General features: G+C 46.1%; 1 protein-coding gene across 1 annotated transcript in view; it reads left to right on the top strand.

Annotated features, from left to right (window-relative positions):
• TLL2 (tolloid like 2) overlaps window positions 1-23,829 on the top strand; it is a 124,345-nt gene that overhangs the window by 30,871 nt on the left and 69,645 nt on the right. The window contains exon 3 of the mRNA XM_019639007.1: window positions 22,460-22,537. Within this exon, the coding sequence (XP_019494552.1) occupies window positions 22,460-22,537 (78 nt within the window). The remainder of the gene's footprint in view (window positions 1-22,459; window positions 22,538-23,829) is intronic.

The raw sequence follows: 23,829 nt of genomic DNA, 5'->3' as shown, positions 1-23,829 counted from the left end.
TAAATAAATTGTAATCCCTCTATGCAAATGCTGTAATGACCCAGGAGCAGCGGGAAGCGAGAAGGGCAAGTAGAGAAGACTACTAGGCGAGTGGAGAAGACTAGGAGGAAGGCATCATGGGAATGGGCACGCTTACATCATTGTGTCTTGAAGAATGAGTAGGAGTTCCTTAGGTGAAGAATCAAAGAAAGACATATCAGGAAGAGAGGAAGCAATGTGCAAGGACGGGGAGTGTGAGAGGGGTGTCTTTATTCAGGGAACAGAGGAAAGGTGTAGTCCCTGGAGGGTGGCTTTTTGGGGGGCAGAGGGGTTGTGATAGAGAGATACACCCGGAGAGGTTGGCTTGGGTAGATGGTGAAGGTACCTGTCCGAGGGGTGGGTGGGAAAGGTCAGCCTTGTGGCCTAAGAACTCGAGTGCCTGTCTTTTCTTTCCTTCTCCCCTGTGGGCTAAGAGGGCAGAGTCTACTTTACACTAAGCTTTGGATCCCTCATAGGTGGCCCAGCTCCTTGTACCTGGAAGGCATTGGCCAACATCGGTGGAGAAGGGAGAAGGAAGAGGTAGGCAGAGGCTGGCAGACCCTGGAGCCATCTCCCAGGGGCCTCAGCGATGAAGAGCTCCAACAGGGCTTTGCTTCCAGGAGGGCAGTTAAAATGCTGGTCACAGTTACAGACTTGGGGTCAGACTGTGTGGGCTTGAATCCTTGATCTGGGCCTCAGTTTCTTCATCTATCAAATAGGAATAGTAGTAATATGAGGACAAAAAGAAAGAATATGTGTAAAGTGCTTAGCACAGTGTCTGGCACATAATAAATGCTCAATAATATCAGCTTTGCCCCTTCCTCCTCATTGTTATTAGTATTTTCAGAAAGACCACTGACCTGAGAGGGTTTAAGGTGAAAATAGAGAATGGGGGAGATTTGCTATGTGCTGGAAGGGAATGTTGGGGGCTTAGGCTTATATCCTTTGAAACATGTACCCTACTGGTGTTTCTTCCTTCCCTAGGTTGTGTGTGTGTGTGTGTGTGTGTGTGTGTGTGTGTGTGTATGTTTTCCAGTGTGTTTTTGTGGCAAGGTGATTTTTATCCTGATTACTTCTCTGAGGACCAAGAGTGCTTTGCATCTATCTAGAATAGTTATTTTATTTTCAGAATGGGAATATTTTTCATTGTTTTTGCTGATTAAACTAATACTGCCAGTTGTTAAAAAAAAGAAAAAAGTCCAATAGTTCAAAATTGTAGAAAGTGAAAATCCCTTGTTATCCCAGCCCCAGGGATTTCCATCATTATCTGTTTGCTGGATTCCTTCCAGGCTTACTGGCCATGAACATACAGATATTTTTAAAAGGGATTTTTCTCAACACACTCTAGTGTAACTGTATCTTCCACTTGACACATGTCACGGACATCTTTTCGCGCAGTACATTGTGATCTATCGCATTTAATGCACAGCTCTGCCACAAGTAATTGAACAGATGGGCATGACGGTTGTTTTTCTTGTTTCCTGTAATTTTTTTTCCTATTAGAAACATTGCTACTGTGAACAACGTTGTACGTTAACCTTTAAACATTTGCTTTGATTTTTAAAAAAAAGTTAAAAAGGAACCACAACTTTATCTCCATTTCATAGTTCCAAATGTTTGAAAGGATATATTCTTAGGTATAGCTTATCTCACTTCCAAGCTTTAGTAAGTTCCCCTGGTTTGTTTTGTTTTGTTTTGTTTTGTTTTGTTTTGGTGGGGGGTTGCGGGTAAGGCTCAAGAGTGAATCCTTGGATGGGGTTAGGGTGCAGTACAGCCCTGAGGGCTCCTTTCCCTGGTTCATCCTGTGAACTTGGTGCTGCTTTCCTGGCTGCAGAATGAAACAATGTCATTGCCCTAGAAGTGACCTGGTTGGTCTCATTTCCTAGAAAAGCCCAGTGTCCCAAACTCAGTCAATGGCAGAACCAGGACTGGAACCCAGGTTTCCCATTTCACAGGCTGCGTGTCTTCCCCTGAACCAATCTATCCGCCATGTTGCTGGTTAGAAGGAACGAGAACAACAGAGATGCACGTAAACATTCCTTTGCCATCACTGGAAAGTAGGCTGGAGTCTGTCTGGGCCAGGGAGTGAGCAAGGACCTTGTGCCTGGGTTGAGTATTGCACTGGCCACACAAAAAAGCCACTAAGGGCTCTGGGACCCCCAGCAGGGAGCACCCTTACTGTTCACTTAAGGCCCCAGCTCATGACGATTAGTTCCAATCAGTCTCCCTGCCTCTTCCCCCATCCTGCTTCCAAGGAAGGGATCTTCCTTCCCCTGACCTTGTAGCAACTGTCCTGGGTTGAATAGTGTCCCCCCAAATTCATGTCTACATGGAACCTCAGCATGTGACCTTATTTGGAAATAGTCTTCACAGATCTAATTCATTAAGGATCTTGAGATGAGATCTTAGGGTGGACCTTAAGTCCAATGTTTGGAGTCCTCATAAGAAGAGGAGACGCAGAGAGATACAGAGAGGAAGGCCATGTGAAGAGGGACACAGAGCTTGGAGTGATGCAGCTACAAGCCAAGGTCCACCAAGGAATGCTGGGAGCTGCCACAAGCTAGGAAGATGCAAGACAGGATTCTTCCACAGAGCCTTCAGAGGGAACGTGGCCCTGCCAAGACCTTGATTTCAGATTTCCAGCCTCCAGAACTGTGAGAGAATAGAGTTCTGTTGTTTGAAGCTACAGACTTTGTGGTAATTTGTTATGGCAGCCTAGGAAACTAAATACAAGGATTCTCCTTAAACCCTTCAGTGGCTCCCTGTCACTTCTCAGAAACATTCCTTAGTCTGACCCCCAAGACCCTCCACACTTTGTCCACAACCTACGTATTCAGCTCCCTTCCCTCTCCTCATCCTCCAGCCAAACACAATGACACTGTGTCTGTACAGGCCCTGAGTGTCCTTCCTTCCAGGCTCTGTCCCAGCTATGCCCTCTGCTCCAAGTCTGCATTTTACCGAAAAAGAAACGAAGGCCTAGAGGGAGCCAGTGACTCCTCCAGGACCCTCCAACTGGTGTGCATTCAGCACAGCTGCCAGCTGGGGAGACTGCCTGAGTTGACAGTGCTGTTAAAACGAGCCTCGTTTTGTACTTGGGATTTCCCCGAATTTTTGGACACACCCACTCCCTTGCCACGGAAGCGCCCAGAGGAAGTGGCACCAGCATTTTGGATGTGTGTGGGGGGAAGGAGGCAGCAGTACATTCTCGAGGAAGGGAAAGTCCTGTGTGCATTTTATTTGCAGTGAGAAGAATGGGAATTCTGAGCAGGCATGGGCCAAGCTGTTGGATGAATGGGGCCCTTGCATTAACATTGCAGAATTTCCTAAAGCTGCTAATCGGATTAGCTGTGTAGTGAAGGAAGTACTTAGCAGGACACGCACACAGGCACACACGCAGGCGCGCACACCCCCCACCCTCCTGCATCCTCTTCCAAGTGACGGTGCCGATCCTGACAGCTCCATTTCTGAGTTCTGAGACACCTGTCCTCCTAACCACACAAGATGTGGAGGTAAGGCCTGTGTGCTTGATGTTTTGGACCTTTTGTATGTTTGTTTCTTCCTTAAAGAGTCCGGGAAGACCGTGTTGAACACTCCCATCTTTGCAAATGCCTGGAAACCTGGAGAGGAAATCTCACCTTGCAGCTGTCGCCATCCAGATAATGGATCTGATTTCTTGACCTTTGTAGTGAGGACTCTGAAAGGGGAAATGGCTTTAATTACTTATTGGCTCTGATAGAAGCTGATGTTTCCCATCTTGTCTATTCTGAGCCACTGGGCCATGCCCATGTCTATTTAAGAAACCCGCCTTGCTCTGAAGGCTCGTTACCCCTCTGTGTCCCAGACTCCACGCTCCCTAAAAGCCTTGGGATTCTTTTTCTTTGCAGTGTTCTGCCAGCACCCCCATGGGGTCTCTGGAGCTGGGCCTGCACCACTGTTATCTGATCAGATCCTTAGATTTAGATCTCACCAACACCTGGGAAATCTCTGTCGATCCCCAACATAAAGACTCCCCTAGTCCTCCTCTGGGTCTTGAGGTTGGCCATACAGAGATCTGAAAATGGATCCGATGCTCATTCTTTAGCAGCAACAACACAGAGAACAATAATAGCTACCATTTGGTTTATTATGCCTTATATACTTTATATATATGATCTCATGGGATCTTCACATAACAGCTCTATGGCGGTAGGTACTATTAGTACTATAGATGTGAAAGTTAATGTTCAGATTGGCACGTAACCTGTCTTTGATTACACAACTAGTTATTGGCAGAGCCAAGGTTAGGACGTAACTGTCTAATGTCTAAGGCCTGCTTTTAGCCTCTATACTCCATTGCTTCTAGAAACAGCTGTTGGCATCACCACTAACCCATCCCCTGGAGCTGTGAGGACTTGGTCTCCGCATCCCTACCTTTGGGAGGTAATGGTACAAGACAAGGATGAGTCCCAGGCACTGACAGAGCTACAGCTCCACCACCTGTTCTCTCTTACCCCTCTTATCCCAGTGGGCCATTCAGTGTGTGCCTTGCCACATCCACCAGACTGTCAGTAGCTGTGACTTGTCCTTGTTTGGTCTTGGCCCTCCATCTTTAATTCCAGCATCAGGTTGGGCCCACGAATGGTGCCAGGCAAACATTTGTGAATTGTGGATGGTGCCATGAACCTTAGGAACATGGTGGCCTCCTTGCTTCCCTGCTCCCCCAACAGGCCAGTTGGGGTTAGGGCTGTTTGTTTGAGTGTGTGACGCCTCAGTGTCAGCCAGGAGTGGGTGCCAGCAATGAAAGAAAGGCTCATACTCAGAGGTGGTGCCTTTAGGCTGGGCAGATCACCTTGCAGGGAGTACCTGAAAGGAGCATCCAGAGGAGGTGTGGTCCAGTAGGCAGAGCTTAATGTGGAGAGAAGTCCCCAGGGGACAGCTGGCATCAGGCAGGGGTTGGTGTTGGGGTCCAGCCAGCCCGGGGCATAGGGCCTGATGGAGGCAGAGCAGGGCCGTGGGGAGGAGGTAATGTTCATGTGAGGGCAGAGAGCCTGGCAAATAGCATTAGAGAGATCTTTAGTAGAACTCACAGAAAGTTCCAGTTCTGTGCTGGGAGCTCAGGAAAACAAGGCAAGGACCCCTGGTTCTTCTGGGAAGTGAGTATTAGGGAGGACAAGTCAGAAGCTTGGCCTGAGAGAATAAGACAAGCGTCAGAAATTAAGCAGAACCCCGCAGATCAAAATTGGGGCCAAAGATGTGCTTGAGACCCTCAATTGTTGAGCCCAAATGCCTTAAATCCCCCTGACTGAGGACAGGGCTGGCTCAGCCTGTAGACAGCAGTTGGCAGCTGGGAGACGAAGCTGGAACTGGGCAAGGCCTGGCAGTTATTACGCCCATAAAGTTTTCAATTTAGTAAGATGATTTGAGATGATAAAGAGGCATCCGATAAAATGCACATCTGTTCTCTGGGAAGGAAAAAAGAATGCAACATAAGGATTCTATCATCTCATTCCCTGGGGCCTCATTCGGAGGCTGACTTATACCTTGGATGGAAGCCAGAGTTCACTGTGAACTTGAAGTGTTGGGAAAAATAAATTCACCTTTTGGTTGATTTCTACTGTGATTGTATTGATCAGAATTTGGAGAAACTGGGCTGGAATTCCTCTTCGAACCACAATGGGGCTCAGAGTCAGTTAGGGAAGGGGCGGTGACCACCCATGGACATCCATCTATCCAGGGAGCCGTTCTCCCAGGCCTCCTCATGGGCCATGAATCTGGGAGCCTGGGTCAAAATTGGGAGATTAGCTTGAGACGCAGGACAAACAAGAACTTAGGACCTGACATTCTAGACAACTTCCTTTCAGTTTCAAGATACCGAATGCCACTCAGATGGATCAAGTAAAGGACTTTTGTTTTGGAATATAGTCTCATGGCCATCTAAGACAGGAGCTGAAGAGCCAGCCTCTTGGGGATTGGACTAGAAATTGGAAAGAAAGAAACAAGCTGGCTTCCCTTCTCAGAGGTGATGAGTGAGCTAACTGACCCCCACACCCCCACCCCCTGCCACCAGGTGTAGAGGGGTGGAGGTACCTTCCTTTTGGGTTAACCTGGCTTTGGGGCCAAGCCTGGTAACCTCACGTCCACTTTGCCATTTATATTAAGTACATGGGAAAATATTGTATGAGTTCCCACCGGCCATCTTAATACATGGAATTTGGGTACACAGCCTGATAAGAGCTGGGCATGGCATGTATCAGATGAGGATCCAACCTTTGCCTGTCACTTTTGGCCAACAGAAAGATTGTGCCTCACCTCCCCAAGCATCACTTTTTGGTTCTTCTGAACCTGATTCTATTTTCGCTCGCCTTTAACTGTGTATGTTTTTATTTGTATTATGGGATGGTATTCTATGTTTCCTGTTCTTAATTGAAATAGTAGTTGATAGGAGGGCTACATCAATAAAAAGCAGAGTGAAATGACATAACAAATATTTCCCACCCCGACTTAAGAGAACCTGTGATGGATCCGTTTTGACAAAATAAAGGGGGCTTTTATCCAGTAAGTAGTCACCCCCTAACATTTTTGAACTTAGCATTTGTAGTTTTCTTAAAGCTGTGCACCTTTGCTCTGTATTTCTTGGCCTCTTTTAGGTATGTGCATTTTGTTACAGCTGGGAACGGACCTTTGTTTCAAATGCATTTACCACTCAAGTATTTTCTTATTGGGCATGATGATAAACTCAGTTGTTTTGGGACAAAGCCAGTACAATGACCCTTCAGAGCACTGCACAGCAGACCCTGGCTATGTCACTTCACCTCAGGGACCTCAGTTTTCTTATCTGTATAATGGACAGTTGGACTCTAAGTTCCCTGAGGGATAAGAATGAGTCTCTCTTGGTTCTGTTACCAAAGATAATCCATGAATGGATAGGGATTCAATGTGTGGTGTCTGCTGCATGCGTGGCTGATTAGGTAATCACAGTATCTTTGGCTCCTTCTTCATTGATGACTCCTGGAACTTTAGAACAGTCTGCTCAAATTACCTCTAACCCGAGACCTTCCAGAGACCCTCCAGTGGGCTCCCGTAGGTGTTGGCAGAAACGTGGCTATGGCCTTTCTTTGTGCCATCTTAGAAAACAACAACAAACAACAATGGGCTGGAAAAGGAGGTTAAGAAAGGTCAGCCTGCCTCCCACAGCAGAGTCACGTGAGGGATGGAGACACTGCACCAGTGACAGGTGGGCTAGACTGGGAAAACTGGAGGCACAGCTTGAGGGGCGGCAGGTGGCCCCGCTGGTATGAGTTTGGGATGAGGCTCTCCCACCCCCATCATGCTTACCTGTGACTGATATGCAGGACAAAGTCACATATCTTTGGGACTGTTTACACCGATGTTTGCAGGTCATTATGTCTGTGGTTTTCAAGGAGGTCCAGAGAGAGAGAAGGTGGTGATGGTGGTGGAGTAGCCAGTGGAGTCTCGTCCTGTGTTCTGGTCATCTTATTTTTCTTAGGTGTCCTTTAATGATCCTGTTTGCCCAAAACAGTGAGACAAAAGCCCCAGCTGGCCTTATCATTGAACTTCTGAATTTTATCCGGCCCCTGTCCTGCTCCTACAGCGCCTTGCTTTCTGCTTCCCAGGTCCTCCGTAACCCTCCTGCATCCCTTGACTGCCATTGCCCGAGGAACTCCTGTCTTCTCTGACATTGGCACCCCCTAGAGGCGTGATTTTTCCATTCACCCTGCATCTCAGAGGTCTGAAGTGGTCAGCCCATGAGTCAAATCTGGTCTGCAGATGTGCTTTGTTTGTTTTGTAGTGCTTAATTTTTTTTTAAATTTACTGCCAATATTTAAAAATCAGGTTTCTCATAAATATCCAGAATTCTGGCTTCTCTTGAAAAGTTGCAAGATCTGGCCATGCTGGCCTAGCAACCCCACATGGCAATAATCAACAGAGGTTAATAATGAGGGGTTGAACTCAAGAGGACCAGGTGCTCTGCGGTTTGCCACAGACCTCACTACTCCCTACCCATATTTCACACCTGACCTTTTTCACTCTGATAAATTACTTGCTTGGCCCCCCAACTCTAGGCATTTGAGGTGTATCTTGGGTAAGGGACAGTATCCTTGGGTCCTCATTCAGGTCCCATAACACTGGCCAGGGCCACTTCTCTCTTCTCCATCAAGGGAGGAGGGTCCTAGAGCTTCAACTATCGCCTGGTCATCTGGAAAAAGATCCTTCCTCTGCAACCTTGTTTCTTCTTCTCCATGAACTTTCAGTCTCTGGCACCTACTTGCAATATGGCATGCCGTGTCCTGGGCTCTGGATGGCACTGGGGCGAAATTACAGAAAAGGCAAACAGGACACTCTGTGTTGTGCAGGGGGCGGTGTGTGGCCCAGCACATGCATTGGCCTCAGAACAGGGACTTCCTGCCCCAGTGAATGAGGGGGCTGGGACCATTAATAGGTATTAACCTCTCTGAAACTAAAGGCCCATTACACTTCACTGACAAAGGCCATCCCCCCCAAAAAACAGTGGTCACCTCAGCCTCTGTTTACCTGTCCTGTCTGCGTTTCTCCTGGAAATGGACTTCTGTTCGGAAAGGTCAAAGACTAGCCATGAAGCTCCATGCTGTTCTTTCTGCTTCTCTCCTCCAGCTTCCTGGAGAGGGCTTGAGTTGGCTTCCTCCTTTCTTTGATTTCCTGAGTTCCTCGGTACTGTTTCTGTGACCCAGTTCATGGGGTTTGCCATTTGAGACATTTGTAAATCTGTATCGGTCACTTGGTCGTCTGTGCAAAGGCCATGTGATAAAATCCTAAGATTTTCTGAGGACAAATGTGCTTTACCTCACGAGCCTCAGTTTCCTTCCTTTGTAAAATGGGGATAATAATACCTTACCCCACACAGGTGCAGTGAGAATTATAATATATGCAAGCATGTAGTTAGTCCAATTCAGTCCAATTCAAATGGATGTATTTGTTAAGCATCTGCTATGAACACCACATGGGGGGAGATAAACAGGATGTTGTCTCCGTCCTCAAGGAGTTAATTGTCTCGTAGGATTGGGCATGGTAGGATCAGGGCCAGGAGCTCCTTAAGGGCAGGAGCTGTGTTTGATCTGTTTTTCTGTCCCTGGCACCTGGTACAGTGCCTGGCACAGAGAGGTGCCCCATACAAGCTTGTTGAATGAGGGAATGAATGAATGAATGAATGAATGAATGGCCATGAGGGAGATGTAAATGAAGCAGAGAGGAGGGGGATGGCTTCACGGAAGAGGTTGAACTAGGCCTTGAAGGATTTGAATTAGGGTTGTAGGGCCTTGCAGGTGGAAGGCAGAGCATGAACAAAGTCGTGAAGAGGGAACTTTTCTGTGAGAACTGAGTGGTTTAGGGTAGTTGGCAGGTGGGTGAGAGAGTGAGACATTGGAAAGGCTGTTGGCATCAGACTCTGGTGGGACTTGGGCAGAGGACTTGCCCTCTGCTCTGTAAGGCTGTCCTCTTCCTCTCCTAGTGTCCGGAAAGTCTTTGTCCCTCACCTGCTTTTCCCTCAAACCCAGCCAATCCCTCTCTGGGAAGCCTCTGAATGCCCATTTCTTCCTCTTTCTCCCAGACTGGACGGCAGGGTCTGCCTGAGCTCTGTGAATTACCATTTATCTGAGCACTCCCAGTGCCTCGTCCTGTGATAGACACATTTTATTGGGTTGTCGGGAAAGTCATGATGCATTTTTGCAATGAAAAACATAGAAAAATACGTCATGACTTTTCCGACAACCCAATAGATGCTCAGCAAATTCGCTGAATAAATGACTTCACAAAATGCAAGTTCCACTTCCATCTGACTCAGCATGAATGTTATCATTGATCTCTTTATTTTGCTGCTTTAATAGTTGCAAAGCGGTACCTTATTTTTGCTTTAACTTTCATTTCTCAAGGGCGAACTTCTATACTAATTAGAGTTTTGTTCTTTTACATGTTCACTAATTTCCTTTACCCATATGTCCCTTGGATATACAGTTTTCCTCACTGATTTGCATGAGATATTTATAACATATAATGGATAGTAAGCATTTGTTATCTTCATCGCAGATATTTTGCCTTGTAAGGGTGATTTGTTTTCATTTTAGGGGATTAGTCTTTCTGATATACAAAAGTTTTAAAGTTTCTGAAACTACCTGTGTCAAATCAAGTTTTCTTTTTCTTATACTTATATACATGAAATTATTCCTACTATGGGAAATAACATATTTCTTCTAAAGTTTTTCCATGATTTGTTTCTTTTTTTTTTTTAAAGATTTTTATTGGGGAATTGGGGGATGGGAACAGTGCTGGGGAATTGGGGGAAGAGGAACAGACAAGTTGCTGTCCTTTTGTTCTTCAGTCTAGTTGTGGAGGACGTTGCTTCATTGGCCCAAGTTGGCACCATCATTGCGCTCTTCCTGGGCGAGGCAGATCAGTCGCCGGCTTCTGGATGGCCGCTCACAGCAGCTGCTGGCCGCTCACGCTGGATGCTGGCTATACTCGGCAGCCCATGGCAACCCACTGCCACAGGGACTGCAGCCTACGCCGTCGCCGGCGACTCACGGCAGCCCAGCTCCAGGTTGAGCTTTTGTTCAGCATCTTAGCTGTGGAGGGCAGTGTCACTGGCCCTCATATGTGGGATCCGAACCGGGGTCCTCTGGCATCCCAAGCCAGTTCTTAACCAACGCGCCACTCGGCCAGCCCGATTTGTTTCTTTATACTTAACTCTTTCTTTCAGTCCACTTGGGTTTTATTTGGGGGTAGTGTTCATACCCTTCTGAATAATAATCTAACTTCTGGATAATAATCTCAACACCATCTAATTCATACGTATTCTTTCCCCGTGTCTGGCGATGTCTCCTTTCTCACACAGTGGGTTTCTGTATGTAGTGTTAGCGTTTATGTCCCATTCATCTATACATCTTTTCATGTTAGTTTCTTTACATGCTTTAATATTCAGTGGGGTCTATCTTTCCTCATTGCCCTTGCTCTTCGTTTTTAGATATTTCTTGAATAGTCTCACTTGTTTATTCATCTAGATGAGTTTGGAATCGCTTTTCTACAAAAATCTAAGAGGATCCCAACAAAATTCTCTTAGAATTTGAATCATGATTGCATTAAACCCATAACTTAATTTGGGGAAACTGATGCATTTATCGTATTTACCCAGTTCATTCAGGAACATTGCATGTCTTTTCTTTACTGATTGTTGTTTATAAATTGCAATGAAAATGTATAATTCTCCTCTTGCAGTGATACACATTTTCTATTCAACTTATCCCAAGTCTGTTATGTCAACTATTGTGAATGGTTGAAATTTTCTTTTCTATTAACATATTTCAGCATGAAGAATGGCCACATGGGTGCCTTTATCACGTCTCAGAGCTGAGTAAGGTGTTCCTTCTACCTCCCTTCTCATAGCCCACTGGGTACCCAGTTATGTTCGCCCATCACCAAAACAGCCTCCTAAGCACCCTCCTCTCCATCCCCACAGTCCTGTCACTCTCTAGAAAGTCATCACTTCTTGCCTGGAGATGGACATGAATGTCCATCCTCTGTAGCTTCACATCCTGCAGCCTCCCTGTCCCCAGTCCTCCCTCCCACCAGCAGCCACCTTCTGCATGCATCAGTGAAGGAAACAGAGCTTGCTTTTTAGAGGATGTCAGGGAGGCAGGCAATAAACACACAAGCAAATAAAGGAGATCATCGCTGGTAAGGCTCAGTGATCCCCAAAGGAAATAAATGGGGACTGAGAAGATTCTTCTAGAATCTTCCTCTTAAGCATTCAGCTTGTTGGTCCAAATTTTGGCCTTCAGTGTCTCAGAGAATTTAATTGGTGTCCGTCATGCTCCCCGGTCTCTGTGCTCCCTTAGTACCTCACCATCAGCCATGAACACCGTGTGCCTGAGTTTCTCTTTGCCACGGCTCTCTCGTGCCCACTGCAGCCACACCCAACCAGCCCCTGTTTTAGAAGCAGCTCCCCCACCAAGCTTCTGCAAATCTGTGTGAAAGAGAGGCCCGCCCCCCCCCCAAGTTTCCTGAGGGCCTCCAAGAACCAGCAATTCTCCTCTACAGCTTTGTAGAACCAAAAAGGACCAAACCCCACTGGAAGCTCAGGTGACAGCCATTGCTGTGAGGGAGAGAGACACTACCCCTTTCCTACCTGTCGTCTCCTCCCTCTCTCCCGTTTCCTTCTTTAAATCAAGCTGGGATGTGTTCTCAGACCCTGGTTATGGGGTAGGAGAGAGATAAGCTGTCATCTGTCAGGTCAGTTTAGGCCTGTCCTGAACTGGGAGATGCTGGGGTGTGGTAAGCGGAGGTCTGGGAGGGGGCTCCACTAACCGGGGTGGGGAGGGCTGGTACAGCTGTGTTTGGCTAGAGCTTAGGCCACAGTATGATCAAGATAAAAGAGACTGAGACTTCCTAAGATGACCTGAAGAGTAATCATTAGTAAGGTTATGGGATCCCTACAATGTAGCAGGCACTGTATTAGGTGCTGCTCATAACCTGAAAAGTTAGCTCCTATTTTGTCCATTTTTATGGATGAGGAAACTAAGGCTCAGAGAAATTAGCTATCTTGCCAAAGATCAACTTTGATCAACCAAGCTGTGCTCCCGAGCTGAGCGAGTTGTTTCCCTTCTGTGTTCTATCCTGCAAGACTCCCTTCCACCTCTACTTGGTGAAACCCTTGCTGTCCGTAAGTGGCCACCTCCAAAAAGCCCCCCTGGACCTCCAGGTTGGGAGTGGGATTTCTTCATCTGATTGCTCTGACGGTTCTCTGTGTCTCATGGCTTCTGTGGGTGGGACAGGATTGGGTTCACAACTGTGTTTTCCCCGTGGCATAGTACATTGTGGAACTGACTTGATTCAAGGCAAGAGTTGAGTCCTGGCCAGAAATGGGTACCTTAGATGGCTCTGAGGGAACCCAGTCGTTCTGAGGTCAGCTGGAAGTGAAGTTGCCTGGAGGGGACCATTTTCTATTCCTAAGGAAGAGCCTGCTCAGTCTTCAAGGACATCTGGTCTAATCCCTGGCTTAGGGGCTGAGAGCTCTGTCAGTGCATGTCTGGGGAAGTCTCCTGGTGGGGTGGGGTTTCTGTGGGGAGGTGGACAGTGCTTTGCTAGGGCAGCTTCCCTTGGGGGTTCAGGTTCCCATTTATCATCTGCCCTTTCCTCCTCTTCCTCAGACACCCCAACACCAAGCAAAATGGATATCTGAACTGGAGGCTCTGGGAAGAGAGAGCTCAAATTTGCTTGATTAAAATGGTTCCCATGAACTTCTGCCTGGGGCAGGAGCAAATTCAGAGGCTTTGTCGGCCAGTGCAGGACACAGGTGGGAGCCAGTTAAACTGCGAAGGGAGAGCTGGATCTGGGAAGGGCCCACCCAACGCTGTCTGTGAGAAGGTTCTGATAGGCCCCCTTGGGTTCCACCTTGCCAAGATGTGGGCTCTTTATTTTTTTCTTTTCATGGTTAGAGTAGAAAATCAGAAGAAAAGATTGGACCACAACTTTCCATCTGCATAAACACAGCTATGTTTCTTTCCCATTGGAAAGAAAGGTTTCCCCAGCAACCATCTGTGTGTGTGTGTGTGTGTGTGTACATGTGTGCACACATACACTACATAGTGCAGAGCACATGGTTTTAGGCAAAGTGTATAGTGTGATTTAGTTCTTCTTTTTGAAAATCCCTTTTATTTCCTGATTTTAAAAAATATTGAACAAAATTTGGAAAGTGCAAAAAGTATATAAGAAAAGAAGATTCATCCAAAAATCACCAACCAGAGATAATCACAGTGGACACCGTGGGTATTTCCAGCCAGTCTTTTTCGTTTTTTGTGTTTTTTTTTTGGTGTATGCTTTAAAAACAACAACAACAAAAAGATGGAGCCATACTCGATTCTATTGCAATCATACTTCCTAATCTTTTTTTTTGACTTACAATATGAACATCTTTTCCATTTAGCAAACTTTCTTCTAAAACAGTTTAAAAGGTTACACAGTGTTGCATTATATCATAATTCATCTTACCACTCCCCTATTGGGTGTGGTCATTACAGTTTTTATTATGAAAAATGTTAAGATGAACATCCGTTGTCTTCATTGCCAGTCAATTCTTAGTACCGAAATCTAGATATCATCTTATTGGGTCAAAGTCATATGATTGCCTTTTTTAAAAGACGCTGATACATCTTGCTAAAGTACCTCATAAAACGCTACCCATTTATTTATATTGTTCCTCCACCATCAGTGTATACAAATCCCCTTTCTGTTATACACTCGCCAATACGAAATCATTTCATTAACAAAAACTGGTAATAATCTTTTAACTCATTTCCCTTTCTCTTCTGTAGCATTTGAAATTTGGCATAGATATAAAAATTATTTGGCACCAAACGATTTAGGATTACACATTGATTACTATCGTAGTTGCCCAGTTCATTCCTAATCTGTTAAAGGGGCTCTATCGCTTTTTTTGTTGTTTTCCTAATAAATAATTAAAACCTCCCTCAGCTGAACCAGTGTGCCTTGCAGGTAGTTTGCTGACAGAGGTGTGCAGATGTTTCATCCATTGGCCTTGCCTGGGATGCTTGCTCAGACCGCACCTGCACAGGTGTGGGGTAGAGGGGCAGGGGCTCTGAGCGTGGATTCTGGAGCCGGAAGGGCCCACCATGGAATGCTAATTCAACCACTTACCAGCTGGATGACCTTACACAGGGTATTCATGAGCCTCAGTTTTCTATGCTGTAGAAGAGGAATAGTATTACTTACACGTATTCACAGCATTGCTGTGCATTTACATATGGCCAGAGCACGGCAAATTAAGTCTGTTAAGACATGGTTGTAAAGATAAGGCTCAGAGGCGCTCTCTGCATGAGCTAGTACAGCTCACTCAGCCCCAGCTCCAGCCATATCACACTTGTTTTCCCTTTTCAGGACTTTTTTAATTTGTTGGCCTCTTTTTTTTTTTTTTTTTGCTAGAATACTGTTCCCAGATGGATGTGTCCCCCTTTCATCATTTAGATCTCAGCTCAAATGTCATCTACTCAGAGACCTTCCCTGGGCTCGTATCCCCCATTGCGCTTTCGAAAGCTCTGTTTTAATTTCTCCAAAGTGCTTCATCCCTCATGGAATGATCTTCTTATTGTTGATTTTCATCCTTGATTTTCATCCTCTTCACTAGAACCATGGAGGCACCGTGAAAGTACACCTGCCTGTCTCTGCCTTCAGGAACCCAGCCCGGTGCTGACCAAAGCAGGCAGTCAACCAATATTTGCTGAATGAACAGACTAGTAATAAAGTGATTTTTAGGATCTGCTGGAGATGATGATGATGATGATGATGATGATGATGATTTTTGTAAAGCAAAGCAGTGTCATGTTAGATTTACCTCTGCTGGGTCAGGGATGTAAATTCATGTATTAAAAAGTCAGTGTTAACCTAAAAATAAAAAGTCAGAATGAGAGGCAACAAGTGTTTATTTGAGATCAAAGAATTACAATTGGGCATGAACAGATGCTGGCGGAAGCCCAAATAGTGTTCTCGCAACACAGGAGAGAGGCTCAGGGCTTCAATGGGAAAAAGGAAGGAAGATGAGGTAAGCTATATTAAAGAAGAGCTCATTGGTGCTGGATGAGGTGAGGTTAGATTTGTACTTCTGTAAGAGAGAAATTCGGGAATCAATAACATCATTAGACTTAGCTGGTTGCAGTTTGACTCACCGCATAGCCCCCTATCTAGCCACCCGTAATTAAACCTAGCTAGTTTGCAGTTAGATCTGCCCCGATATTCAGCTATTTCCTCTTTGTTTCTCCCCTCGCTGATTAACTGAAGAACTCTGTTTTATTCCCTTTCTCAAGGCTACCCGTACCTCGTTAATACATTTAATTAACAAAATCCTAACCTGAAAAGAGCAATTTCTTAACCCTCAGGCGCCCAGACATCGGAATACACATAAAGTGCCAGACCTCGGTGGTCCAGTTCGAGTCCAGAGTCCAGAGAGAACATTATCTTAAAACAGACCAGACCCCAGGAAGGATGTCAGCCCTCAGACCTGCCTGACCGACTCCCCCTTTCCCTTGTTCTTCTTGTGCACCTATAAAACCTTCTGACCAGTCCAGGAGCGGGGCGGTGGCCTTGGACAGGAGTCCGCCATCCTCCCAGATTGCAGGCATTCTGAATAAACCTGCTTTTCTTTCTACCAACCATGTCTCTCCATCTTTAACTTTTGCAAGTGGCAGGCAGCTGGACCTTAGCACAGCATCACTTCATGGGCTGGCCTGAGATTCGGTCATCAGGCGAAAGACTAGCTTTGTACTTCATTGATTGGTTAGAGATTTGGTCATTGGCAAAGTCCAGTTTCATCAGTCCTTACCAACAGGATATTCTCTTTCTTACTGACTTCTTGGAATGTTGGCGGTTTAGTCCAGTTTGGAAGATAAAGAAAAACAAGATGTGCAGGGCAGTTCTTCTGAAATGGTTACTCCAGTTCCATTTTAACATGGCTCCACTCGTGTCATCTTGCACATCAGTGAACGTGAGAGTGAAGGTTGTCCTGGCCGGGTAACGGTAGCAAGCGATGTGTATTAAAGGCTTTGACACCAGACTGATCTGGAGAAAATCTCAACCTTCCCACCCAATGGCTGTGTGTCCCCAGTGATATCTGAACTGCTCTAAGCCTCAATTACCCTGCGTGTAAAATGGGAAAACATTCACCTCAGAGGGGTGGCTTGAGGAATAAATAGATAACATGTGTAGGACCTGCAAATAATCAGCACTTAAAATGGCAATTATTTGGTTTAAAAAAACCCAAAAACTATGTAATGTTAGGCTCTAAGAAGGACGGACAGAAGGAATAATTAATACAAAGTTTTGTTTATTAATGACCAAATTAATGAATATACATTCATCATCACTATTGTTTAAGTGAGCAATATTAATCTATGGGACAAGGCTCTGCCCTTTCGGGCTCTGGAAAAGCCCATCCTTTACTGCCTAGATGTCTTTGGATGTATATAGTTAGTATTTCATTAATTATGGTGGAGGGGCGTTGTGTGTACATCAGTCGCTCATATGATGCATATAATTAAACCCTCTTTTTGTTGGGAGCGGAAGAAAATTGGGCTTTCCCAAAGAAAAGCAGCTTGCTCCCAAAGTTGCTAACAGATTGCTTCTTAATTGAATTTGGGAGGTGAATTATATGGTGAATTAGAAAAAAGAACAACTCTGAATTTAGTGAATTGTTCCACAAAGGAGACTGTGGGATTGAATTGCAAATGCTGGCTAGAAACATTTCAGCCTGGCCCCACGCATCCCGGGCCACTGACCTCTGCTGTGTTTCAGTGAGAGCGTGAACAGGCCTGGAGCTCTCTTTTCAAGGCCCAGAGGGTATTCTTTCCCAGAGACCAGCTGTAAGCCTGGGTTTCTTATGCAAAGGAGACGTTTGAATACACCCCTGTGACTAATGAAATCTACAAGCTCTTTGCATATCCTCTCACTGAAGAGGTAATTAACCAAAGATCAAATATAAGTATATTATTTGTATATTTTTTTCATATATTGTTGCCTTGAAATCAATCACACCCGCGGAAAAATATATCCCCACAACTCCCCCCCCCCCAATTGCCTTAATCTGTCTGCATCAGGCTGTATTTCTCTCTTCCTTGTTCTGTGCAGTGCCTATTCCTGCACTTCTAGCCACAGTCACACCTGTCTTACTCATTTGCCAGCTTTTTTACTGAAACAGAGCAACATTTTCCATCAATTTAGATGTGAGGAATGACTTTTCTTAGTGTTTGATGTCTGTTTCCAGCTCCACATCTTCCATTCCTGGTGAGCTTGGGAGGAGAGAGAGGTTGCTCATCAGAAAATACCATGAGATGGGACTTCCTCTTACATGGTCCTCTGAATATGGAATCTCAACCTTGGCAGCATTTTAGAATCACCTGGGGAGCTTTAAAAAAAAATATCCCAAGGCCCAGGCTACACCCCAGACCAATTAAACAAGAACCTCTAGGGGTGGGACCCAGGCATCAGTATTTTTCTTAAAAGCTTCCAGGTGATCCCAAAATGCAGCCAAGATTGAGAACCATTGTTCCAAGAATCTCTGCTTTCCTCCCTCCATGAAATCTGATAAAGACAATTTTTCTCATCACTTAGGCGAATTAGAAATGATTGAGTTCTCTTTTCAAGCACTGTCTACCTAACTTATCTATCCATCCATCTATTCATACATCCGTCCATCCATCTACCCATCTATCCATCTATCTATCCATCCATCCGTTTATACATCACGTATTTTATTGAGTGACTGCTCTGTGCCAGGCACAGTGTTGGCTGTTCATTTTTGGACAAGACAAGGTTGCTTTCTTCAAAATGCTAAAAACTAGAAACCAGACTGAAAGGATCAGCTGAGTAAACAGGAAATCACAATACCTGGTGATGAGGAATGTGAGTAAGTCCACAGAGCTGTGGGAGCACAGAGGAGGGGGCTTCTAACCTGAGAGGAGCCATGGGGCAGCTTCCCAGAGGAAGTGGTATCCAAGTTGAGACTTGAAGGACCAGTAGGATTTGACCAGCTGAGGCAGGTGCATCAGTAAGAGACAAGTGGAAATCCAAGGTGCTGTAAGTAGCTTAGGGTGGCTGAGCAGAGAGGGTGTGGGGGAAGTAGCAGGAAGCCCTGAGGCACCAGATGGAGGAGGCTGGCAGGGCCATATCCCAGGGGCCTCGTCAATCGTGTTAGGATAGGAGTTGGAACTCATCCCAATGGCGGTGGGGAGCTTTGCAAGGTTTTCATGGTGGGAGTGGCCAAACCACATTAACTCCAGGTAGATCCCAGGCTGAGCTGTACTGGACGCATGAGATCTGAGCTTCTGAGAAAGCCCTCCTAGAAGACAGAGTCTTCAGTCTCTTGCTGGTCAGGATGACAGAGGAAGGATCAGTGTTATTAACTGTCCACGGCCCCAACCTCATCACTGACTTTGGATGTCCTCCCACAGACCTGGAAAATGCCCTGTGTCCCTTGTGAATAACCAGCCTCTCCCAGGCACCCCACTTGTTCTCCTTGTTCTTTCTGGGTCTTAGGGGAAGGAGCACAGGTTTGGGGGGGGGTCAGACAGTACCCACCTCCAGTTGTCACCACTACTAACCATCTTTGTGCTCTTGAGACAGGCGCATCACTTCACCTCTTGGAACCTTGTTTCTTCATCTATAAAATGGGGGTGTTGTGTCATTGAGTCTTTACGAGGCTAGAATTACAAAACTCAGGGCCAGGAAAGCATTTAGCATTGTTCTTAAGGCATGGTCAGCACCATAATTGGCACTTAGTGAACACTGATTCTTTCCTGCTCTGTTTACCTGGGGACACCTGGTTTCCCCCCAACTCTAGAGCTTTGCTCCTATAATAACCCCAAACAGCAGGAGGCCAAGGGACTCAGGAGTTCCTCAACCTGTTTCCTCCTATGCCTGCTTCAGAGCTGAATACAAATCTCCCAGCCTTTGTTCCTCAGTCACAGCCTCCAGCTAGCCTTGAACCGCTCTGTGCCCAGGTATCCTTACAGGTCTGTTTCTTTTGCTCCCCCACCCCTTGAGCAGGAGCCAAGTGGGTCTAAACTTACCAACCCTCCATGCTGGGAGTGCTATATGGCATCTCCTTTCAAATCCCAGCTCCAGTGTCCCCCTCCAATCCACTACTGATAACCCTGATCATATTCAACGCTGGTGCAATTACAAAGCTCTTTCATGTCCTCTGGCTCGCATCTGTTGTACATCTCTCAGAATAAAAGCTCAAATCCTGAAAATGGCCTGCAAGGCCCCACCTGAGCTGACCCTCCACTGCCCGCTGACCTTATCACCTACCACTTTTCCCCTTGCCATTCCGTTCCAGACATACTTGCCTCCCTCCTGCCAAGCACACTCCCACCCCAGGGCCTTTGCACCTGCTGTTCCCTCAGTTTGAAATGCTCTTCCCCAGATAGCTGCAGACGTTCTCCCTGACGTTCTTCAGGCTTCTGCTTTTCTACCTCATATGAAACCACAAGCCCTCATGCATAGCATCCAGTTTCCCTCAACCTCATTTATTTTCTTCATAGGCTGATTAACAACCGACTTAGGTATTTAGTTGCCTATTTGTTTATTGTTTTCTCCCCTACCCTTCATCAGAATATAATTTCCATGAGGTCAGGGTAGAGTTTGTTCAGTGTCATATCCTGAGCAGCAGGAACAGCATCTGGCATGTAGCAGGTGCGGGATAAATATTTGTTGAATGAGCAAGTTCCTAAACAAACCCATGACCTCATTTGGTCCTCACACCAGCCCATTTGACAGATGAAAAATACTAATGCCCAAGGTCTTATCCGCAGTTACACAGCAGAGAAAAGACGAGGCTAGTTGTAAAGCCTCAGCCTCGGGCTCTCTTTCAGTCCACACATGGCACATTCCTCTGCTGGCCAGCGATTTTCATACCATCGGGATTTCCCCTGACCTTTAGCCCAAGAGGAAATGATATCGCAACTGGAAGAATACCCAGAGGGCCGGGAGCTGGCAGCGAACGCCCCGGCAGCTGCAGGGAGTGTGTGAGTGGATTTTGAGTTGGCCAGAAAGGCATCAGAACGAGCAGGATGAAGGCATGCAAACATGTCAGCGTGCGTCTGGTCCACCGCCAGGATCAGAGTCACCGGAGGGGAAGAGGTAGTCTGCATGTCAGGATTTGGGATGCAGGACCACAGGGCTGTCTCCAGGGGTTGCCTGGGGCCAGGCCATTGGGTTCCATGTTTGGGACCCTTCCTAGCTGTGGAGCACAGAAAAGATCCTCGGACTCTGACCAGGAGATCATCCTGAGCACTCATCTTCCCTTATGGGCTGGGGAACCCAAGGCAAATCAGTTTTCTCCTCTGTAAAATGGGGTGACACTCTGTCTACCACAGAGTGTTCTAAACCAGGGTCCAAGAGGATATGGGGAAATAGCTTATAAGCTTCAAATTTCTAAACAAAGCCAAGAAATAGTTTTGCATTAGTGAATAGATTGTCCTGTAGTTGCTTTGATGTGGATTCGTATGTATACTAGTCTCCCATGGACACAGGCTTTGTCTTCAAATCTGCTTTCTGGTGTCACTACCCACCCAGTTGTTCAAACCTCAAATGTGGGAGTCATTGGTGTCCCCTCTTAGTTCCTCCTGTTTTACCCTTCAGCCTTTCTTGTTGCTCTGCCTCTGACTATAGCCCTGATAGAACAGGTCCCCAACATCTCTATTGCACTGTCCAGCCCAGCCCACCCCACTGCTGTCTCTTGTCTGGACCATCACAAGGCTTTCTCTTCTGCTTGCCGGAGACATCTTGGTAAAACAAATAAAGACATCTCTCTGTCCCTCTCCTGCTCTAAACCCTGTGGCTCTGGCCTCCCTATCCGGCCTCTTCCCCCATGGCCACTATGGTCAGCCTATGCTCCACGGGGCAAGCTCGTTCTCACTGCAGGCTCTTTTCCCATCCCGCCTTTTGCTGGGAACGCGCTGGCGCAGATCTCCATGTGGCCGGCTCCTTGGGGTTGTTTAAGTTTCAACCTGAATGTCATTTCCTGGGAAGGGGCCTTCTCCGACCACCTTCTAAGCAGTTGATCCAATCACACACCACCACATACTGAATTTGATCTTCAGAGCATTTGCTGAACTCGAAACGATCTTATTTCTTTATTTTCTTACCTACGGTTTCTTATCCAACCACCCATTTAGAATATACGCACTCGGTCTGTCTTGTTAGCTGCTGGATCCCTGATGCTGGAACGACACTTGGCTCACAGTGGGTCTAATAATAGTTGGTGACTGACCATGTTCCTGGTGGGGACGGATGTGAAGCTGGCTTGTAGCTCATGGCTACTAGCAAGTGAATACGTGCGTCACTGGCCTTGAATGAGGCAATGTCTGCAGAGCCTGATTTACAAAGTAAACAGAGCAATTTCTAAAAGGAGACTCACCCCAGAGAGAAAACCGAAATGCGTATTTAAGCCAAGGCGGAATAACTGACCATGTCACATATTTAGAAACAGTGGGGATGTCACCTCCCTGCATCCATCTCCCTGCAGGGGGACCCCAGAACAGGAATGGGGTGTTGTCTCCTGTTTGCAGTTGCGCTTTCTTATGAAACTGACTTTGGGATTTGCCTGTTAACTTTTTATATTTGACTTCAGGTGTCCTGGAATTGACTCAGGAGAGTGATACTTTTATAATTTGTGAATTATGTGCGTGATTATAAAACAGCAGGCTGTTTTTTTTGCCCTAGCATCTAGAACAGGGCCTGGCATATTATGGTAGGTGCTCAATAAACCTTTATTGAACAGATCTTGACTGATCTACTGGTGATTCTGATCATCCCCCAGGTGGCCAGGTCGGCTTCCTTATCTCTTGGTATTGGTGCAAAGAAGGCTGATGCAGCCTCACATTTCTTTTCTTCTTCCTTCCTTCAGGTGGGCTTGAAGAGCAGCCGTTTGAGAGCTGGCCGAATGCTACAGCCACGAACGCCAGCAGCGAGGAAGCTAGGAAGGGTAATGTGAGGCCCTACGAGGCCTTTGGGTGCTTTTAAAAACAAAAAAATTGTGGTAAATTTCACATACTAAAAAATGTACCATTGTAATATGTACAATTTAGTGGCATTATGTACATTTACGATGTTGTGCAGGCATCACCATTATCTAGTTCCAGAACATTTTCATCACCTCCAAAGGAGACCCCCCCATACCCATCAAGCAGTCACTCCTCATTTCCCCCTCCCCCACACCCTTGGCTTTGGGAACCTCTTATTATACCTTTTAATCTTAGTGAACTAAGAAGTACTGAAGTCTGTGGGCATGAGGGAGTGTGTCCTTTTGTTGAGTGGGGTGGGCTGGCTGCCAGAGAAAGGGATAGAAGGGTGGCATTTAGTCGCTCAGGGACTGCGTGCTCTTCAGCTAAACTCTACAATCTGTACTTGACCTTTCTCTCTAGCACTTGGCTTGTGAGTTGAAGCCCCTGAGGGCTGAGAAGAAGGATGATGAAGCTTAGGGAACTAGGGGTCTGACAGAACAAGTGGGCATGGGAGGCAAGGAAGGAAAATAAAGTTTGGGCGGGTGCTGGGGGTGAGGGTGTAGATTAGCGATGCCTTGGGCTGTGGGAGGAGGGGGCAGGTGAGGCTGTGGCTGTCAGCAGGTGCCTGCCTGGAGGTACCACCACCTCCTATCTGCACAGCAACACTCAGACGTGCCTCTGCTCGCCCAGCTCTGAGATTCTAGCCTGGAGATTATGGGGAGGCATCTCACTGTTGGAGAAGCTTTTCCTGTTCAGAAGCTGTGCTGGAGGGGAGAGGCTCCTGGGCTTCTGTCCGGCCTGCATTTGGTGGGAATCAGGGCTCAGTGTTGGCAATGGCGTTTCTTCTACACAAAATGAACACAAAGCAAAAGGCATAATTTTTAAATGCCAGAATCCTGTGTTTCATGGATGCCTGTGTAGGGATGAAACAGAAATCATTATTTGCTTAATTTTATGCTTTTGCTTTCATGTTATTTTATATTTTACACATACACATGCATTTGCATAATTTCACACAAATGCGCATATACATATAATTCACATGAATGCATAAGTGCGATGATATAATCACATACTTTTTTTTAGTGTTGTCTTTTTTTTTTTTTTCTTTTCCCTTTAATTCGGCTACCTCCTTCACTTCTTTTTTCAGCATATCACCCCTCTACTCTTTCCCAGGTAATGCATGCTAATGATTTTGTATGCAGGCCTCCATATTTTTTCTCCATGCACATATATTCACATATACATTTATGTAGAGATACATACATGTACA

Source organism: Hipposideros armiger, unplaced genomic scaffold (genome assembly GCF_001890085.2).
Source record: "Hipposideros armiger isolate ML-2016 unplaced genomic scaffold, ASM189008v1 scaffold_42, whole genome shotgun sequence".
Classification (NCBI taxonomy): Eukaryota; Metazoa; Chordata; class Mammalia; order Chiroptera; family Hipposideridae; genus Hipposideros; species Hipposideros armiger.
This window is presented reverse-complemented; position numbering and strand designations above follow the sequence as displayed.